At 47.0% G+C, this 18,444-nt stretch overlaps 2 protein-coding genes across 5 annotated transcripts in view; one reads left to right on the forward strand and one right to left on the reverse strand.

Annotated features, from left to right (window-relative positions):
• ADAMTSL2 (ADAMTS like 2) overlaps positions 1 to 8,659 on the forward strand; it is a 50,047-nt gene extending 41,388 nt beyond the window's left edge. For both annotated transcript variants that reach the window (XM_038374829.2, XM_043498832.1), the window contains 4 exons: positions 1,773 to 1,943; positions 2,447 to 2,623; positions 5,517 to 5,661; positions 7,907 to 8,659. In XM_038374829.2, coding sequence (XP_038230757.1) covers positions 1,773 to 1,943; positions 2,447 to 2,623; positions 5,517 to 5,661; positions 7,907 to 8,025 — 612 coding nt within the window. In that variant the 3' untranslated portion in view covers positions 8,026 to 8,659. The remainder of the gene's footprint in view (positions 1 to 1,772; positions 1,944 to 2,446; positions 2,624 to 5,516; positions 5,662 to 7,906) is intronic.
• Positions 8,660 to 11,735: 3,076 nt separating this feature from the next.
• The window catches only part of FAM163B (family with sequence similarity 163 member B), a 61,405-nt gene continuing 54,696 nt past the window's right edge, over positions 11,736 to 18,444 (reverse strand). For all 3 annotated transcript variants that reach the window (XM_038374784.2, XM_038374785.2, XM_038374786.2), the window contains 2 exons: positions 13,285 to 13,400; positions 11,736 to 12,449 (listed from right to left, as the gene is read on the reverse strand). In XM_038374784.2, the coding sequence (XP_038230712.1) occupies positions 12,057 to 12,449; positions 13,285 to 13,377 (486 nt within the window). In that variant the 5' untranslated portion in view covers positions 13,378 to 13,400 and the 3' untranslated portion in view covers positions 11,736 to 12,056. The remainder of the gene's footprint in view (positions 12,450 to 13,284; positions 13,401 to 18,444) is intronic.

Consider the following 18,444-nt stretch of genomic DNA (forward strand, 5'->3'; position numbering starts at 1 on the left):
AGTTTACAATCAGTTGGGTGTGCAAAAGTGGATGTGCAAACTTGGAGCATGGCTTGTAGCTAGCTGAAAATTTGATCCACAGATTCAAGGCTCATTGTGCCTGTTTTTGCTTTCTCTCCGTCCCAGACCTTTCCATAGCTTTGATGTGATTTTTCCAGTTAAGTTAGGGGGTCCACTGCCGAGACGTCCGCCACCTCCATGCACAAGTGAAGCCCATCATTAAAACTGGAGGTGGTCCCGCTGCAAAGTTCTGATTCAGATCTGGAACCAGCACCAAACTTCCCCTTAGTTTAGGAGTGGTTTGCTGCAGCCTCAGGTTAAAGAGCATTTCGAAGGATCACACCCTTGTTTTGCCGGCTGCAGCACAGAGGTCTCCCCATGCAAATGGATCCAATCCTGAGATTCCCTGCTTGGTTCTTCCTCAGGCAAAGTTCCCTGTGACTTGATTGTAAGAGGACTTTAGCATTTACCATCCTGTGCATGAAGGTGACAGGGTCTCTTAGCCTTGGGTATAATCTTTGCTTGACATTGCCAAAGTTCATGCGATTCAAAACAACCCTCCACCCTATCCCCCAGGAAAAAACTTTCTTAAAAAAAAAGGTGCTGTGTGTTTGTTCCCGAGCTATTTTTACATGGATTTTGATTCATTGGTATTGTCTAAAAATAAGTGGTCTCCATGGTGACGGCTGCACTGTGAGATGTAGCGCATCTCCTTAAAGAACCGCAAGAAAAGCACGTGGGAACTCTTGGTGTTTAAAATATAGCTCAAGATAATACCTGTGGGGGGTTCCTTTTATTTAAATCCAGGGGCTATATTTATAACCACTTACCTTATTTTTCGTGGTCTCTTTGAAAGCTGCCACCTGTTTCCTCTAGTGCAGGCAAAACACTTGGCTTTCTATATGCCCCTTATATCCTCTCCCCTGCCAGTGAGACTTGAGTTTAGGGGGACCAAACTCCATTTCCCAGGGATGCATTGGCAACTAGGTCCCTCATTTTGTGCTGTAGTCTGCCTTGCTTCCTGACTAGTCCCATTATGTGCTGCTCTGTGAGCATGAGTTGCAGGGGCCAGCCCGTCATGGTCATATGCCATCAGTGTCCTTAGGTTTAAAAATAAATGGCTACCACCATAATATTTGGGGGCCCCTAACTCGGGGGCATATGTTGTTTCTTGGCTGAGATCACCAGCAATCAATGCAGGGGATTGGTTTTGTAAGGAAGGATGGTCTTGTGGTTAAGGCTCTGGGCTGGGACTCTGGGTCCAAAAGCTGGCTGTGCCACAGACCCCCTGTGTGACCATGAGCAAGTCACCTAATCTCTTTGGCCAAGATTTTGTGATTTTTTTTTTGTTTTGGGTACCCAACTTGTGACCTTAAAGGGTCACTGACTTTCAAAATGCACCGGGGGGAACAAAGACCGAGGCAATTTGTGAGGCTTAGTAAAATTCCAGGGTTGGGTCAGTTCCTAGTTAGCCTGGGGTAACTTGTTCCATATTGTTAAGAGCTGCCCATAATGTAGCTGATTTTGCCCAGTCAAAAATGTACACACGGTCCCTGCCCCAAGGGACTTACACCTGAGGTCAGATTGAGACACACAGGAATCCCACCCCCCATTCCGCTATGGCCCCGTCACGATGAGGGTCTCATGGAGGGCTTCCCAACACCCATGTGTTTGAAGAAGGGATCGGGGAGGCATGGGGCCACTCACAGGAATGTGGGGGTATTTGTACCCTCCTATTACTCACCAGCACCTCTCTGCTCTTTTTGTTTCAGTGCAGTGGCAGCTGCGGGCAGGGGAGGATGATCAGGCACGTGTACTGTAAAACCAGTGATGGCCGTGTGGTGCCAGAGTCCCAGTGCAACTTGGAGACCAAGCCACTTGCTATCCACCCCTGTGGGGACAAGAACTGCCCTTCCCATTGGCTGGCACAGGACTGGGAACGGGTAAGAGCCAACCCACCTTGAGATTTGCCTGTTCCAACCGATGGATGTGGCCATCCCATTCATATGAGGGAACGAGCCTCGTGAGGGAGGGTGCTGAAGGGGTCTTGACTCCTGGGTCTGTTCCCCATTTTGATCTGCTATGAATTATGTCCCCTGTCTGGGCCTCAGGCTCCCCAAGTGGGGATAATGCTAGAGATCTCAAGTGCCTCATTGCTAGGACTTTGGGAGGTCACTGGTGTGACTCCACCCCCTGCTTCCCTGTGGTGTTGGCAGTGGGTAGTGGAGGGCCTGTGTGGGATCCTGGACAGACTGGTGACCATTTGGGAGTGTTTGCCTCTCGGCTGTGGGGAATATGCCTGTGGAGCAGCACTAGGAGAACTCGTTCACTTGGAGGCCAGGAGTGAGACCAGCCCAGGCTTTTCTGCCTGAGGTCACACTACATTGGACGTCTCTCCGACTCTTCATTTTGGGATCTCTCTCTCTCTGGTTTCTGTCCTTGGCAGTGCAACACCACATGTGGCCGGGGCGTGAAGAAAAGGATAGTGCTGTGCCTGGAGATTGTCAATGGGAAAATCAAAACACGGAACCCCACCGACTGTGACGTCACCAAGAAACCCATAGAAGAAACCACCTGCTTTGAACGGCCTTGTTTCAAGTGGTACACGACTCCCTGGTCTGAGGTAAGGTGCAGCCTGTAGGAACTGGGATTGCTGAGGTCTAGGGTGTGTTCTGGGGCAGCAGGTGATCTGATTAGAGCAGGGGACTAATAGATGGGAAGCAGCAGCATCCTGGTGAGAAGTAGGAGAGTCCAGTGGACAGGGCACCAGATTATGAGTCAAGAGACCTGGGTTCTGTTCCTGCCTCTTCTGCCTTAGTTTAGGCAGATTATTTCCCCATTCTGTGCCTCAGTTTCCTATCAGTAAAATGAGGACAATGGTACTTGTGCACCTTCGTAAAGTGCCATGAGCTCTGCAGCTGGGAAGCAGTAGCCGAGCTCTCAGTAACATCATTGCTAATGGGCACTCTGGTGGGAAACCTCAGCAGAGCCCAGTGGCTTTCCTGACCGGGGGAAGAGGCGATCGTTTCCTCCACCGATGTGGCCCTTCCTGAGCAGGGAGCGTGGAAACTGCTCTTTCTGGAGTGCTAAAACGTTTTCAAACGCTCACTCTGCCGATGGTCCAGTGGGTTTGATCACGTGGCTGTTATGTTCATAGGACGCCAAGCTCCAGGGCTGTCAATCTGGAGCCTTTCATGGGCGTTACATCCACCCTCTCTGTAAAGATGCGGGGGCGAGGGGAGTCCCATTCCTTTGCAAGACTGTTTAATATGTGCACTGTGAATGAGCGACACCTCATCAACACAGCAATCCTTGGCAAACTTGCCCCCCTCTCCCAGCCCTACCCCCACTACGAAAGAGCCAGGTCCTTTCCCTGCTCTGTCTGGCACAGCGAAGCCTGCACACTAGATGTAAATGCCCTTAGGAAGACGGCGCACAAAATGAACTGTTCCAGTTTAGCTCACATGGCGCAGCCAGCAATGCATCAGCCAGCGAGGCGTGGTGCGCCTGCCAAGAGCTGATTAGGAGTTGGCTACAGGTGCCAAGGGAGACTTTTGTTGTCCTAGCAGCTCGGGGCAGAGTGCTGGCCCTGCCAGGGTATAGTCAGCACTCGCTGTGCTTTTGGAGAACAGCAGTGAAAGGAAGTGTTTGGGTTTGGGTTATTTTATTTTTGCAATCGCTTGTAGGAGTCTGGCTTAGTCTGCAGGGGCAGCCGCAGGAATTGTGTAATGGGACGGGGGGGGTGCTATAAAAGGGAGGGGGGAGATACTGGCAGCGAGTGGGGCTAGGAGAATTGGGGTCAGCACATGGCGCTCGGAGCAGGAAAACACTTCCCGGTGTGTGCTCTGCCGATGGATCAGTGGAATAGGCAAAGATTTCCCTGTGTGGTAGTGGGGAAAGTATTGCTGGCTTTGCTTGCAGTGTTGCAGTCATGTTGGCCTCAGGAGATGAGAGAGAGAGAGAAGGTGGGTGAGATAATCTCTCTAATTGGACCAACTTCTGTTGGAGGAAGGAATGAGCTTTTGAACTTCACAGAGAAAGTGTGGCCCTTCTACCAATGGACATTGGTCCAATAAAAGATATGATCTCACCCACCTTGTCTCTTTGTCGATAGTTTTAGGGCAGTTCCCAGTGGGGAGCCATCTGCGTCCCCATGTCGCTACTGCTAGTATGAATTCCCCCTCGCCTCTCTACAAAGCGAGGGCACGGCCTGAGTGGTTCATGGAGGAGGAGCTGATCTCTCTGCCTAAAGATGGTCCCTGCAGAGCAGGGTTGAGGCACATTGGTGGGGTCACTGCTGAGAAGCTTTGCCCTGCTACAGCCTGTCCTGTGGTGAATGAGGGGGCACCAATCACCGGGGCTATTTCTGGGGCATGACATGTACAAAATCATTAAATATATCCCAGGCAATCGTGTAACAAGTCAACTCCCTAACCGCATGACAACTCAACACTGGACTGGACTCTGGTTCTGACTGCGTGACAGGGGCAGCTGTAGGGAAACTCTTGTCTAGCAGTCAGTGGCCAGAATCCAGACCTCAAAAGCTGGGTCTGGCTGTGTGGAGTTCCTGGCCCAACTGCTGCAGATGAGCCTCTGTCCTGCCTCGCAAGATGTGTTTGTCGTTATCATTATTTACACAGCACAGTAGGTGTGTGCGGTGCTTCAAAGGCAAATCAATAACCACAGGTCCCTATCATTATACTGGTTTCAGAGTAGCAGCCGTGTTAGTCTGTATTTGCAAAAAGAAAAGGAGTACTTGTGGCACTTTAGAGACTAACAAATTTATTAGAACATAAGCTTTCGTGAGCTACAGCTCACTTCATCGGATGCATCCGATGAAGTGAGCTGTAGCTCACGAAAGATCATTATACTAGAGCCCTTTCCTTCAGAGGTCCAGACAGCTTGCTGAGTTTAGTTTTTAAAACCAGTCATTGGTGTAGTCTGGAATCAACACAGCAGCCCCCACTGCAATTCCAGCGTGATAGTGCATCCGAATGTCAGTAAACAGAGACAGGCTGTACTCAGGGTGGCGTTGGCTTTGCAACATCTGAACGAGGCACGCTGAGCGGTGGGCCCTATTTCGTCTGACATCCCCAAAACTGAGGGGCTGGGACGTTGGGGCTGGGTGTCGCCCAGCATGCTAAGCGGCTCCCCTTGGTTACACCAGCCCCAGGAGTGAAACCCGCCCCTTGCAGAGGGTCAAAGCAAGGCCTAGATGCTGCCAATGTGGGACGTGAGTGGTGCCCAGCTCTGCGTTGTGGGGGGATGTCTGTGCTGTGCTGAGGGAAGTCGGGAAGGTTTTTGGATTGGTTTTGCAGCCACCAAAGGTTTGATTCAAAAGAAAACTGTTTCACCGTGACGGGGTTACTTGATTCTATCTGAAAGGGGAGCAATGAGTCTCTGTGCACCCCAAAAACCAGGGCTCGTCAGTTTCTAGTTGAGGATTTCAGTGCCCAGCCCTCGGAGGCCTGCTGCTGCTGCTGCCAACAATATCTCTGTCTCGCTCTGTTCACCAGTGCACCAAAACCTGCGGCGTTGGCGTGAGAATGCGAGATGTGAAGTGCTACCAGGGCACAGATATTGTTCGTGGCTGTGACCCGCTTGTGAAGCCTGTTGGTAAACAAACCTGTGACCTGCAGCCCTGCCCTACTGAGCCACCAGGTGAGGAGAAAGAATCCAGATCGTCTTACCAAGACACGGTTTGGGGCTGTGTTTTCAGTGCAAGCCAGTAAGGAACAGGAGCTAGACTAAGGCCTTGTCTACGTGGGAAAGTTTTTTACCATTTATACAGACTATACCTGTATACAAGCTAAACCTGTATGGTTACACAAGTATAGTTATACCGGTATAACCCTGTGGAGACAGTCTGCTATAGGAGTGGCTTGTATCTGTTCACTTATTTTGTGTGGGAAGGGGCTTAAGCTAAACTGGAATAAGCCATTTTCACACTACTACTTCTCAGGTGCATTGATCCTCCGAGGTGCTGAACAGCCTCCACTCCACTCTTGTGGCACTTTTTGTAAGAGCAGAAATCTGGCCAACATGTTACTTCCCCTGATTGTTACACAGTGCTCGGTGCACTTGTTATATGCCTTGTAGCTGCTTTTCAGTGGCACTGTATGTGTATTGTTTGCACAGTGATTTGAGACCTATGCATGTATCTTTATTCATGAGGAACACTAACTATTGTGCAATAAGATGCAGCCAAGACAGTTTGGCTTTTTGGGCAGAGCACAGGACTGGGACTTGGCTCTGCACTGGGCTGCTGGGTGATGTTAGGCAAGTCACGGCAACACTCTGTGCCTCAATTTCCCTATCTGTAAAATGTGGATAAATGACACTGACCTTTGGAAAGTGCTTTGAAATTTACTGACAAATGGCGCTGTCTATAGTGTTTTTCTGGCTTTATTAATTTAATTGGGGGGGTTCATTTTAGCTATTTTTGAGTGTACTGTAGATAGCCAATAATTGGGGGCTTTCTGTTTGTATATACAAACAACATTAAAGTGCACCATCAGGGTCTACATGGACCAATGAATGCATAACACATTAGCACACTTTAGAAGTCACACTTTAGCACTCACATTCCTGTAGACAAGCCCTTAGATACACGCTAGGGTGCAGAGACAGCCCCTTTATAAACAAACTGCACTGGGAAAGGGGTGAGGTCAACACAAGCCAAGTCACCATTTCCAGTATTTTTTGGGTGTTTATTGGTTAAATACCAGTTTCATTTTTTCGTACCGGGGTGTTTTATAGAGGTTTATCAGTTAAATCAGAAGCCCAAGCTATATATGAGTAGTATTATTATATTGTATTTTTTCCAACTGAAAAAAAAATCTGCATTCAGCCCAGCAAACACGTAATGGTGGCAGGTGCCATCAGTGTCCGGATGAGCTGGCCTCACACATGCTATTGCTGCAGATGGCCATGTTAAGTTAAGGAGTGTCTTTCAAAGGAATAAAACTCTGGCCTGAAGACAAAAGCTAACTGTGCACAAGCTAACTCTGGTAGCGCGCTTCTCTGTGAATTCCCACTAATGTTCGAGTAAGTTTCAGCTGTGCCATTATTTTAATGATTTTGGTCTCCTAATATACTGGGGGATTTGTAACTATCTCATTATCTGAGTGCAGTCTGGTGGTTCAAAGAAACCGTGAGTGTTAGTGAGCATGTAGTTCTAATTCACTAATAGGATTTGGGAATAAGAATAGTCCTGCAGATAAAGCACAAACCTGGGAGTCATATTTGGGTTCTGTGCCTGACTCTGCCATGGACTTGACGTTTGACCGCTGGTAACCCAGCTCCCCCATCTGTCACCCGGGGAAAGTGATGCCTGCTCGCTGTCATGAGGTTTGTAAGGTGCTTAGTGACCCTGGGACAGAAGGCAGCATGGAGGGGCAAAGTATTGCTAAAAAACCCAGCAATTAGGTTGGATGCTTTTGCACCAGCAAGTCCTTCCGGCCGTCTAAGTGATGGGTCCTGGCTCCGCTCAACAGCCTCATTGTAGGAGGAAAGTTTCCCATTCTTTTGTCCACTCTCGCACCTGCTCCAAGATTCCCCACAGCTCCCTTTACTGAGAGCGAATGTGTGCTGAGCCCTGATGGAACTTGATCGGGCCTCCTCCTGCCGTTCAGCTGGTCACTCACTCTGATTTTTTACCATCATACTGCTGTACTCCATCATTTCACATGTGTATTTTGACACATACATTACTGTCTTTATGTTACGTGTCTGTACAGCGCCAGGTACAGTGGGGTCTTGGTGGTATTGCAATAAAACCTCCAAGGAAGCAAGAAGTTAAACTGCGTGGGAAGAAATGAGCTAATAACATAGACTGTAACTTTTTTCATACTGTTGCCTTCTGACCTCACTCATCTGAGTGCCAATATGTATTTCTCTTCTCTAGATGACAGCTGTCAGGACCAAGCTGGAACGAACTGTGCTTTGGCAATCAAAGTGAATCTCTGCAGCCACTGGTATTACAGCAAAGCCTGCTGCAGGTCCTGCAGGGCTCCCCACTCCTAGTGGAGAGATTAGCCTAATGACTTCAGCACTTGGAGACAGAAGGAATTAAGGGTAGACTCATTTTGAGCATCCAGCATTTGGCAGGAGACGTAACATACACCAGGGTGATGCTCCCGGGTTTGACTTAACCACTTACTGATAGCTCATCATACTGGCATTATTAAGAGTTAAATGTGCCGCAAACTTGCGGGAAGGATGTTTTCTTCCACCACTGCAAAACGGCTATTCTGATTCCTCATAACGGAGGGAAATGGCACCAACATTTTGTTTCGAAGCTGGCATGAAAGCTTCGTTACTACTGTACATTGGTAGCATGTGATTATCAAAAGCTGTACATAGAATCTTGTATATTTGATCACTCTTAATTCCAAACAGTCACTTGTTTTAAAAAGTCTTTTCTTTGTTTTCTGCACGAGTTTCAAATTGAGAACGTCAATGTGTCAACCATGTGAAATTAAAGCACCATCATGTTTGCCTTAGCAGAGGATCCTATAACCTGTTTTCTAATTCATCCACAAGCCTGCTTTCTAGCCTTAATTTCCTTTATGTTTGGGAGCTGAATTTCATTCCCTAAATGAGCACAAGCCAAAGCCTTTTGTAATATGTAGGTGTATACTTTTTCAGAGAATTTTATCTTATAATCAAACTTTAGTTTCATAGGCCTTATAAAAATCATAATGCTGACATATTGTATATAATAATGAAACATAACTGCACTTTATATCACAAAAAAGACGTGCTCTTTTTAATATATTTGTTTACAAACAGTGAACTTTATCACTATAATCATTAATTTGTACTCGTATGTATATTTTAATAAAATTGTCATATTTATGGTGGTATCTAGTTTTATTCTTGAATTTTTAGTGTCTGTCCCTGGATATTGGTGCTGAAGAAGAGATATTGGCTAGGCATCACTGTAAATGTAGGGCCTGATCCTACAAATAAGCATCAAACTTACTTTACTATGGGAGTAGACCTATTGAAGTCAATGGGATGTAAACTCTTCGGGGCAGGGACTGGCTTTTTGTCCTCTGTTCACATAGCACCATGCCATGACTGGGGCTCCTAGCCATTATGGTAAATACAACTAATAAGTAATAATCATATGACTCTGGATAAGTTGCCTCCATGGCGAACCTTCCAGGACTGGGGCAGTACTTTGTACCTAACTCACTGAATAAATGAAGGGCATGATCTTATGAATAGCCTTCTGTCACTTCTTGCCAGCCATAAATTTGCAAAGAGAAATGTTTGCTAAGCTATAGGAATAGGTTAGGGTTTCCAAAATAGCTGTGTGTTGGCTTAACTTTGCTCCCATTGCCACCAATGAGGAAGACTCTCACTGACATCGACAGGGAGCAGAGGGGGCCAATCCTGAGCACTTCTGGAAAAATCCCTCTTCTAGGAGACAATGTGATTAACACAAGGCAATGAGATTCCAAACGCCGCCAATAAAAAAAGCTCAGCCTCTGAAATCATGGCAAAGAGTCGTTTATTTTTTTTATTTGCTTTTTTTTTCTCAGTGAGTCCAGAAGTTCTGTACAACAGTTCACCATGTGAAGTTTAGTGAAACAGATGATATCGCTTGCTTAGTTTCAAAGATTTACTAGAAAAAAAGAGGAAAGATGGAGCTATAAGTACAGCTACTGAAAATGCAAAGAATCCAAAAGCTAAATGCATTTGAAACAAACTTGAATAAGACTCGTACAACGGAAGAGACCTGTAGAAGCAGACGCTGTTACACCAGATCATTTAGAAGACGGAACACCATTCCCAATGAGCACATTTACAACAATGCGTCCCCAATTAGGGAGCGCAGTTAGGAATAAATCCAGCATGTTTAACTTGTTACAAACCAAGACAAAAAAACCCAAGATGGTCTAAGCTATTAAGTCCTAAAGAATGACGTGTACTTTAAAAGGTCTCCCATGGAATTAAAAAAGCTCAAGGTCAAAAGTGTAATTTCCAGTTAGGCGGCATACAGTGGTTATAAACAACTGCTTTTCCTGCCGAGAGCATGTCTGTAATGAAGAAACCTGAACCAGAGCATGGTGCCGAGATCATCAGAGTCTATTTGCAGCCAGTCCCTGCTCTGTAGCTGAACGAGTTGTTCCGCAATTACAGAGCAATGCTTTTAGCCTGACTAACATACAGTGCCATTACAAAGGAGATAGTTCGTAGAACAAATTGTATGCACCAGAAAAACAAGCCTTGAGAGAGTGAATTGCAAAGGACCTTTCAATATGCTTCTGTCACTACTTTCAGAGTAGCAGCCGTGTTAGTCTGTATTCACAAAAAGAAAAGGAGTACTTGTGGCATCTTAGAGACTAACAAATTTATTAGAGCATCCGATGAAGTGAGCTGTAGCTCACGAAAGCTTATAAATTTGTTAGTCTCTAAGGTGCCACAAGTACTCCTTTTCTTTCTGTCACTACTGTTTCCTTCTTCTTCTAAAGAAATTGTAGATGGTTTACTATTTAAATGAATAAAATAATCCCTGTCGTGCTTTAGCCAGGGAAGTGCCTTACTACACCAAAATAGCAGTCAACTGCCCTCTAAAGCTTCCAGAGAATTTGGTGCTTATGGATTCTCAGCATCAAGAAATTACAAGCCTGAGCCTAATTTCAGTGCACACTGACAGCAGTTTGCCTCCTCCTCATGTTAAACTACCTAAGCCAGGTCAGAGATTGTGTTTAGACCCGTTGGGGTCTAGGTCTCTGGCTTTTACCATTACAATAGTTTGGCAGGTTTTGAACTGTTATCAAAACAGAAGAAAACAATGGTGCATTTTTACTTTTTGCGGTGAGCATGACCTTAAAAACTCGGACAAAACCTCTTCCAGAGCAATCCCTGTGCAAAGCCACATAAGGAGAAGGGAACGGGGAAACAGCTAATTGAGGCCGTGCCCTGGCCATGAATGACTGTTCTGGGCCGTACATGGCCTTGGCTACCACTGCAAATTAACAGTCCTATTTAGCTGAGTGTTGTCAGTGACTTGTAATTGAGAATGTGACTGTTGCTTTGTTTTAAGTCTAAAATGTGACAAATTTCCAGATGGAACAAATAAAATGTCCTCTTTATTTCTGTTTAGTCCTCATTTCCCTAGTTTAGAAAGAGTGTGTGGCATTGTTGGGGTTTTTTGGTAATATTTGCAAAAACAAACCTGCTCAGTGCACTGTTCTCCTGTTACATAAAAACCTGAAAGTTCTTGCATGTGCTATTTCAAAAAATACTTTCCATAGATTTCAGATGCCTGATACATTTCAGCTCTGGAGACCTCCACTAAAGGAAGAGACTTTACAATAGTTGTGCATCCTTAACCTCAAGGCATTTCCCTTCAGCACTTGTGACCAAAAAGAGGGAGACAGAGAGCGCCGGCTTCATAGAAAGATCATGGATAACCGTTAGGATTTACTAACCAGTAAATTAAGCTGATCTATGACATTCACCCCTATCTAGAGAGAAACTGCACAAGATTATGCATGACAAAGTCCCAGTTGGTCCTGCTTTGAGGCCGTCAGCAGTGCAGAGACCTGGTGGCAGGTCCCCTGTTGGGTGGTGAATTTCATCAGCAAAGGGAGGCTGTCGAGTCCTATTTACCTGTGCAATGCTCTTCCACTTTGTCAGCCATTGCAGGAAACCTGCCTTTAAGATTGCAAATTACCCCATAGCAATTGTCGGTGATGGGTATGGAGGGGCCTTTTTAGGTGTAGGAAAGGATGCACAATATCAAAATCTCCTCAGTATAAAAAGAAAACATTTTCAATGTACAGCTCTAGAAAACCTACCCATACAAGCTGCAACCTCTACAACCATCTCTCTCTGGTTTTTTGTTTTTTTTGCTTACCCTTTATCTAGCAATTTAATATATTTATCTACCTATCTACTGTATAAATACATTCATAATTTTAAAACACTTCCATGGATTTTAAAAGCTTCACCGTTGTTAAAAGCTACAACGGCATAGGAAAAGCCTCACGCTGAGTGGTCATTTGCTGGGCAGCCCACCAGTGCGGGGCTCCAGCCACTCAGACGTCGGTGCTTATGCTCCGACTGCGCGAGAAAGCTTCTCGCATGGCTGACAGCCGGTTGGGGTTCAGAGCTTGCAGGTTGGTCACGTTCACCGGCAGTTCAATATCTTCCTGGCTGATGGTCTTGTAGCTGACCCGGTCTCCTCCATTGTGGATCTCTTCCGGATGCTGCAGAAAGAAGGCAGGTGGCTCATAGTGGGAACAACTGGGGCAGACAGTCCTGCACTGGGAGTGCTGTTTGCTGAAGGATGAGGAGGAGGAGGAGTAGAGCGAAGGCCCATTGGTCAGCACTACATTGCGGTTGCTGTGAAGTGGAGGGATGTGGGAATGCACGGCAAAATCTGGCTCCTCCTCATCCTCTTCAGATTCCTCCTTCTTGCAGCAGTAATACTGAAAAGCCAAGGAAATAGTAAGTCATCGATCACTTAAAAGGAACTCAAGCCTACAGCCGCATCAGTCTAAACAGTAATGGATTTGCACATGGATTTGGAACCTACCAACGTTTTCAGGGCAACTTTGGTTCAACCTACGAGAAAAAGATGGGCCATTTGCAACATCCTGCGCTGGATTTGAGTTTGGATTTTGGACATTCCCAAACTTCAGGGTCATTCAGTCCCAGGCCCCATGTCTAGCTCTGTATTCTGGATAAAACACGACTGACTGCGCTGTAGGGCACAATCCTCTGTTAGCAAGGGAGGGGCCAGAGAGGGCTGAACAGGGACTTTCCAGCGCCAGGCTCCATCACCTTAGAAACTGAGCCCCGCCCCCCCACCACGACATAAAGTCTGAGCCAATTTAGTGAAGGGCCAGAACTTAAAGGGCTGAGAGCCTGACTCACAAGGACCAATAAACACTTCAACCCACATTCATGGCTGCTGTACTTAGCTTGTCAGCTCCCTGGGGCAGGGACTTGTCTATATTCACGGTTCATAATTTTGCAAGGGAGCCTGCAGAGGTGCTGCACCTTGTGTAGCTCCAAAGACTTCAATGACTGGAGTCCATCAGGAATGAACTTGGCCCCAGAGTCAAGGACTAGCCCCATTCGCCCTCCAGCAGCAGTTCCTGTCCCCTTTGGTTCTCACCAAAAGCCCCTTCAATCTCATTTCCCTTCTCCCGCCCCCTCACTTTTCAGCTGCCTCTCCGGCCGGGCAGCCCTTGTACAAACTGGTCTCTGTCACGTTGAAACAAAGAAGCATGGGCTGACGTGCAACCCCGCAAGGAGTACCTGAAGCCTACAATAGCAGAGAACCGCTATAATGCAAAGCAAAATGACAGTCGCTAATATTCCACCTGTGATGACCACGGTCCCGGCTGTCATTCGACCTCTTCTCCATTAACAACCTGGAAGACAGAACAGACTTTCAAACACAGGGTGAAGGGGCAGTGGCCTCACCCACATTTTGACTGCAACCAAGCAAAACCGGGGGGGGCGGGGGGGCTCAGCACCTAACAGGAATCACTGTGCCCCAGGGGCAAGCAGGGGGCTAAGCATGACTGAACCCCCATCTCTGGTGGGTCCTGGCTTTGATGCAGGAGCCCAGCATGCAGCATCACCCCACGCTGTACTCGTGTGCCAATGGGGCAGGTTGAGCGGTGGCTGTCGCCCCTCGAGCGGTGCCTGGCCTGCCCATGCTGAGGCTGCTTAATCCTGGATTTGCTAGTGGGTTTTTTTTTTTAACCATGTGGATGCTGGGGCCACTAGGGACTGCAGCAAGTAGGCATGTTGACAACTAGAACTTGCTGGAGTAGGCTCAATCCTGGCTGTGACTTAAGGGCCACAAGTCACGGCTCACTTGTGTTCCCCTGAGCTATGGGCCCAAGGTAAGCTCCTTGAACTGTAGCTCATGTGACCTCTGAATTTTTGAGCTAGGTGGTGTGGGGTGGCTATGGGGCAGGGCTGTGCTTTTGGCCAAGGGGGGGGTCTCTGAGCTGCAGTCCCATAGGCATGGGCTACAGGGGACCCCCCATGTCTCCTGTGCAGAGGGCCCCCTGATTACCTTAACCCAGCCCTGTGTAATGGGCTGAAGCACCTAGAGTTCCTGCAATAACAAAGTCAAATGCCAGCAGAGAGAACGGCACCATCTGAAACTTCTAGACCAAGTTCTGTATAGTTTCCTGCGCACTCATCTTTGACACAAGACCATCAATCCACTGACCAGGCGCGTGCCTACCTGGCGATTCAAGCTAGCAAAGGAGCGCCAGCATGGCTGGAATGCATCTTCCACTTTGCCCACTTTTGTGCAGCCAGCTGTTTGTCTGTCTGGTGCCTGCTGTCCATGCGCGTGGTAGGAAGAAATACTAACACAGAAGTACATGGCCCACTGCTTATTTGTGTTCTGGCTGACAGTACACACACTAGGCTTAAACCTGCTGTCCTTAAGTACACACAGCTCGGTAGAGTAAATTCTGACGTCTTTCCTCCAGCAAAACTCCCAGCTAAGTTAATGGAATGGCACGATTTGGCCACTTGACTTTTCTGGGGTTAGTGGATGGGCCTCAGGATCAGGCTCATTATCAGGGTTGAGGGCCAGGCCTGCAGGCTGCCTTTCCTGAAGTCAAACAACTGTAACAAAGGCCTGTAAAAATCCAATCTGTGCAACTGTACTTGTTTCACTGTGATGTTGCCTTGGCAGGAGCTAGTAGGCTGAACATGATGGAGCTGGTATCACCCATCTCCCTGAGTCCAGCTAAGTGCCACCTGACAGATGTATGAAGGGAGGCTGCAAAAAGTAACCACCCAGTAGATGTAAGATTTAATGTGTTTCACTGCAGCCAACAGGTGGGGAAAAAAGTGTCTATGACTTGGAGCCTAGGGAAAAGTCTACTGATTCTCTGGGCTGGTTAACTCCATATAATGAGACAAAGAGCAAAATTCTCTGCTCAGTTAGGCCATTGATGTCAAGGGGGTCGTGCAGGTAAGAGCATTTATCGCAGTGCCGTAAAATATAAAACGCACTAGAAACACAATGGAAGCTTCCCGTTCATGTGGGTCTGCTGAACAAAATGCAGGGCCTTTGGATTTGCATCACTACGTTTCAGCAGAGTGTGAGACTCATTTGCAAAGGAAGCAAAAAATATGTTTCAGGTCCAGGCTAATGTATTTTAATCTTCCCCTAAGTCTACTGTGTTTAAAAATATGTTCCCTCATGAATTATGTCTCAGACAAAGAGCTGGCTTGCTGTTAATTTCAAAAGGCCTGCACAATTGCATAAGTGTGCACCAGTGTAACAGTTGCACAGTCTAGCCTGATAACACTGGCACGTATGTTGTTGACTGTTACACAGAGGGGCGACACGTTGGAGGGTGGGGGGGGGTCACATGGCCCTCCAGATTTGCTGTTTGGCTTGTACTGAGCTCACACAGACTGGGCACACTCAGTAACACTGCTGAAGCTGGCTGGCCTCACTTGGCCCTCCCCCACTAGTGGCAGGCATGGGGCGTCTCTGCCTTTACAGAAAAGCTGGTGTATTACTAAAACAAAATAATGATTATACAGCCACACCGTGATAACTTGCACTAATAACTGGGAGCACCATTGCAAATTATTGAGCTTTGAGAATCCCCAAGAAAGACTCTAACAAACCACCTCTCAATCTTGCAATAAAGCACTGCCCATCGGACAACACAAACCAGAGGAGCCCCGTAAGCATCTTGAGTGTCACCCAGAAAAATGCTAACAGCAGCTGTGCCCTGATTCAGGATCCGATTCTGCAAACTCTTACCCACAAGTAGTGCTAGTGAGTGGCACTACCGTGCTGACTAAGGGTTACAGGACTGGGCAGTTTCATTATAGAGTGTAAAACATACTGGCAGGAAAGTAAGTCAAGCTGATGCAGGGCATCTTGAAGAACACGAGAAAGTTAAAGCGTCAATGTGTTGGCCTGGTGACCCTGGTGACCCAGAGGAGAAGACAGGTACATGGACTTCATTTATGGAGCCAAAGAAATGGCACCTGCAAGAGGGCAGCCACTGAGCTGGATGGCTTTCCAGCAGTTACAGGGTCCTAGACATGATTGCCTGCTGATACCATCACAACCTCTTCCACATATGGTGGAGCAGCTAAGCGGGCAATGGTGAATAATGTATAATATGATAATATTTATATTATACAAAAGGGGGATGTATTTTTGAGAGTCACCCTTGGCCAAACCCTCAAAGAGACACCCTGATCCTGCAGGGTGTGACACACTTTCAAATATCAGTGAGGGCTAGTCAGCAATCCAGAAGATGGGACCCATGAAAAGGAAAAAAAAAACCTTCTGCCTTGTAATTAGACCAATGTGGTCTCAGCAGGAAACCATAGACAATTCACATTTTAGCCTGTGTATCCATCACTATAATGGCAATATTACCTAGCGTGATGGGCTCGCGCTTGCACTAAGATATATAGCTTCTATTACAGCGAGAGTGGAAGAGCGTTATACAGTAAAGAATTTGAATTGTGTAAGTTTGCCGCTGAGCCTGTGATCTATTTTCCACATGAAAATAATGTGGATCTTAATTTGGAATAACTGGAACTACTAAATGTTCTCCTATGATGAACTCAGGAATAGCACATTTCATTTGCAGAGCTTCAGTCTGCAAAAATAGATGCATTGAATTATGTAACTCATGCCTTTGTATAAGCAGTGCATATATGTGTGTGCATTCACATGCATGTGCTGTTCATATAATATAAAATTTTACCTTTGCATGACCAGCACACACACACACACAAATATATGTGTGTGTGTGTGTGTGTGTGTGTGTGTGTGTGTGTTCTCTATTCATACAAAGATACAATTATATATATATAATATTAGAGGTGACCATTTAGCAATGCCAGAGAGGCCAGATTCCGATACCACATTGTTTCAGGCCTGGGGATGGATTCAAGTACCCGCTCTAGGGAGTGGCTTTGCCTTGAGAAATGATGCTGAGACTTGGTGTCCCAGGCTGGGGGTGGGAAGGGGCACGACGCCCCTGGGCCGTTTCATAGTTTGCTGTGGTGAAAATGAACATATTATTCAAAGCGCTTTGGAACTGTTTTTACCAAGAGAGGCCTTGATGCCATGGCTATGATTGACTGCATTTTGAACAATGGAAAGACTGTAATTTAGCCTGGGGGCTGGCACTTGCCTGCATATTTGCCTGACATCAGTATATCACCAATTTCCTTTGACCACTCTTTTTTCCCCTTGCTCGTTGGTGTGTGGGTGTTTTTTCCAAAAAGTTTTCACACAAATCCTTTTTAATGCCAATTTAATCTCTCTCGTGCGCTGTGTGAATGGCAGGTATCTGAGTCCTGCAATGGCTTAGGGCTGGCATAATGGTTAAATACTGAGCAAGCTACTGAGCTGGACTGACACAGGACTAAAGCATAGGCTATTTTAGCTCTAAGCTACCAGGCCCTGCTTTATACACATATCACGACCTTGCGGGTCCAGCACCAGGTGAAAGCAGGCCAGGAACACCCATTTCTTCCACTAGGCTACTCACTAGCCTCCCCCAAAGTGTCCCTTGTAAGATGACTTAGAAACTGGTGTGAGCAGAATAGCAACTGGTCATGGAACAGCGGCTCAGTGTTTCCTCTGTTTGGTTGACGAGGAAAGCTGCCCCTGATGCCATCCCGCCAGTTGAAGCCGATTCCCTTCCTCTCTCAAAGCAAGAGGGAGAGACAGAGAAAACTCAAGGGACAAGAAATGCAACATGACAGTTCTGTTACGTGAGCACCAAGGTGAGTGAGGGAATATCTTTTACAGGACCATCTTCTGTGGGTGGAAGGTGCAGGCTGCCGGGCTACTCAGAGCTCTTCTTCAGGTCTGAGGAATGAAATCAGAGCATCTGAGTTCTGTTACATAATAGTCACCAGGGCCTCTCCTGTCCCCACTGATGTCTACGGGAGGACTGCATGTGTATGGATGGCTGGATGCAGAGGCGCCAACATGAGCCATCCAAGTCAGTGGGACATCTTTGCATCATTGACTTTAAATGGGATTTGGACTGGACTTTACCTCTTAGAAACTGTATTAGGTGCTTACACACGGCAGCATGTGTCTTGACCTATATGTGATGGTAGATGCCCAACCAGGAACCCATGGGAAAAAATAGGGGTTACTCAGCACACACCAGTCACAGTGGTGGCTGCTGATCAGTGAGCAGCTGGTGGGAGGCACTTGGGGGAGAGGGTTTGCAGAGAAGTGAGCAGCAGGCCGGTGGGATGCGGGGGCTCAGGTGAGGGGGCAGAGCTGGGTGGGAAGAGGCAGAGTGAGGGCAGAGCATTGGGGCAGAGTGGGGGGTTGAGTACCCAGCAGGAAAAAGAAAAGTCAGCGCCTGCGGCTGGATGTGGCCTTTACCTTGTAACACCAGTAAGTGGGGTGCTTAGATGGGCAACATGTGTGCAGCT

The sequence above is a fragment of the Dermochelys coriacea genome, chromosome 16, assembly GCF_009764565.3.
Source record: "Dermochelys coriacea isolate rDerCor1 chromosome 16, rDerCor1.pri.v4, whole genome shotgun sequence".
Lineage (NCBI taxonomy): Eukaryota > Metazoa > Chordata > Testudines > Dermochelyidae > Dermochelys > Dermochelys coriacea.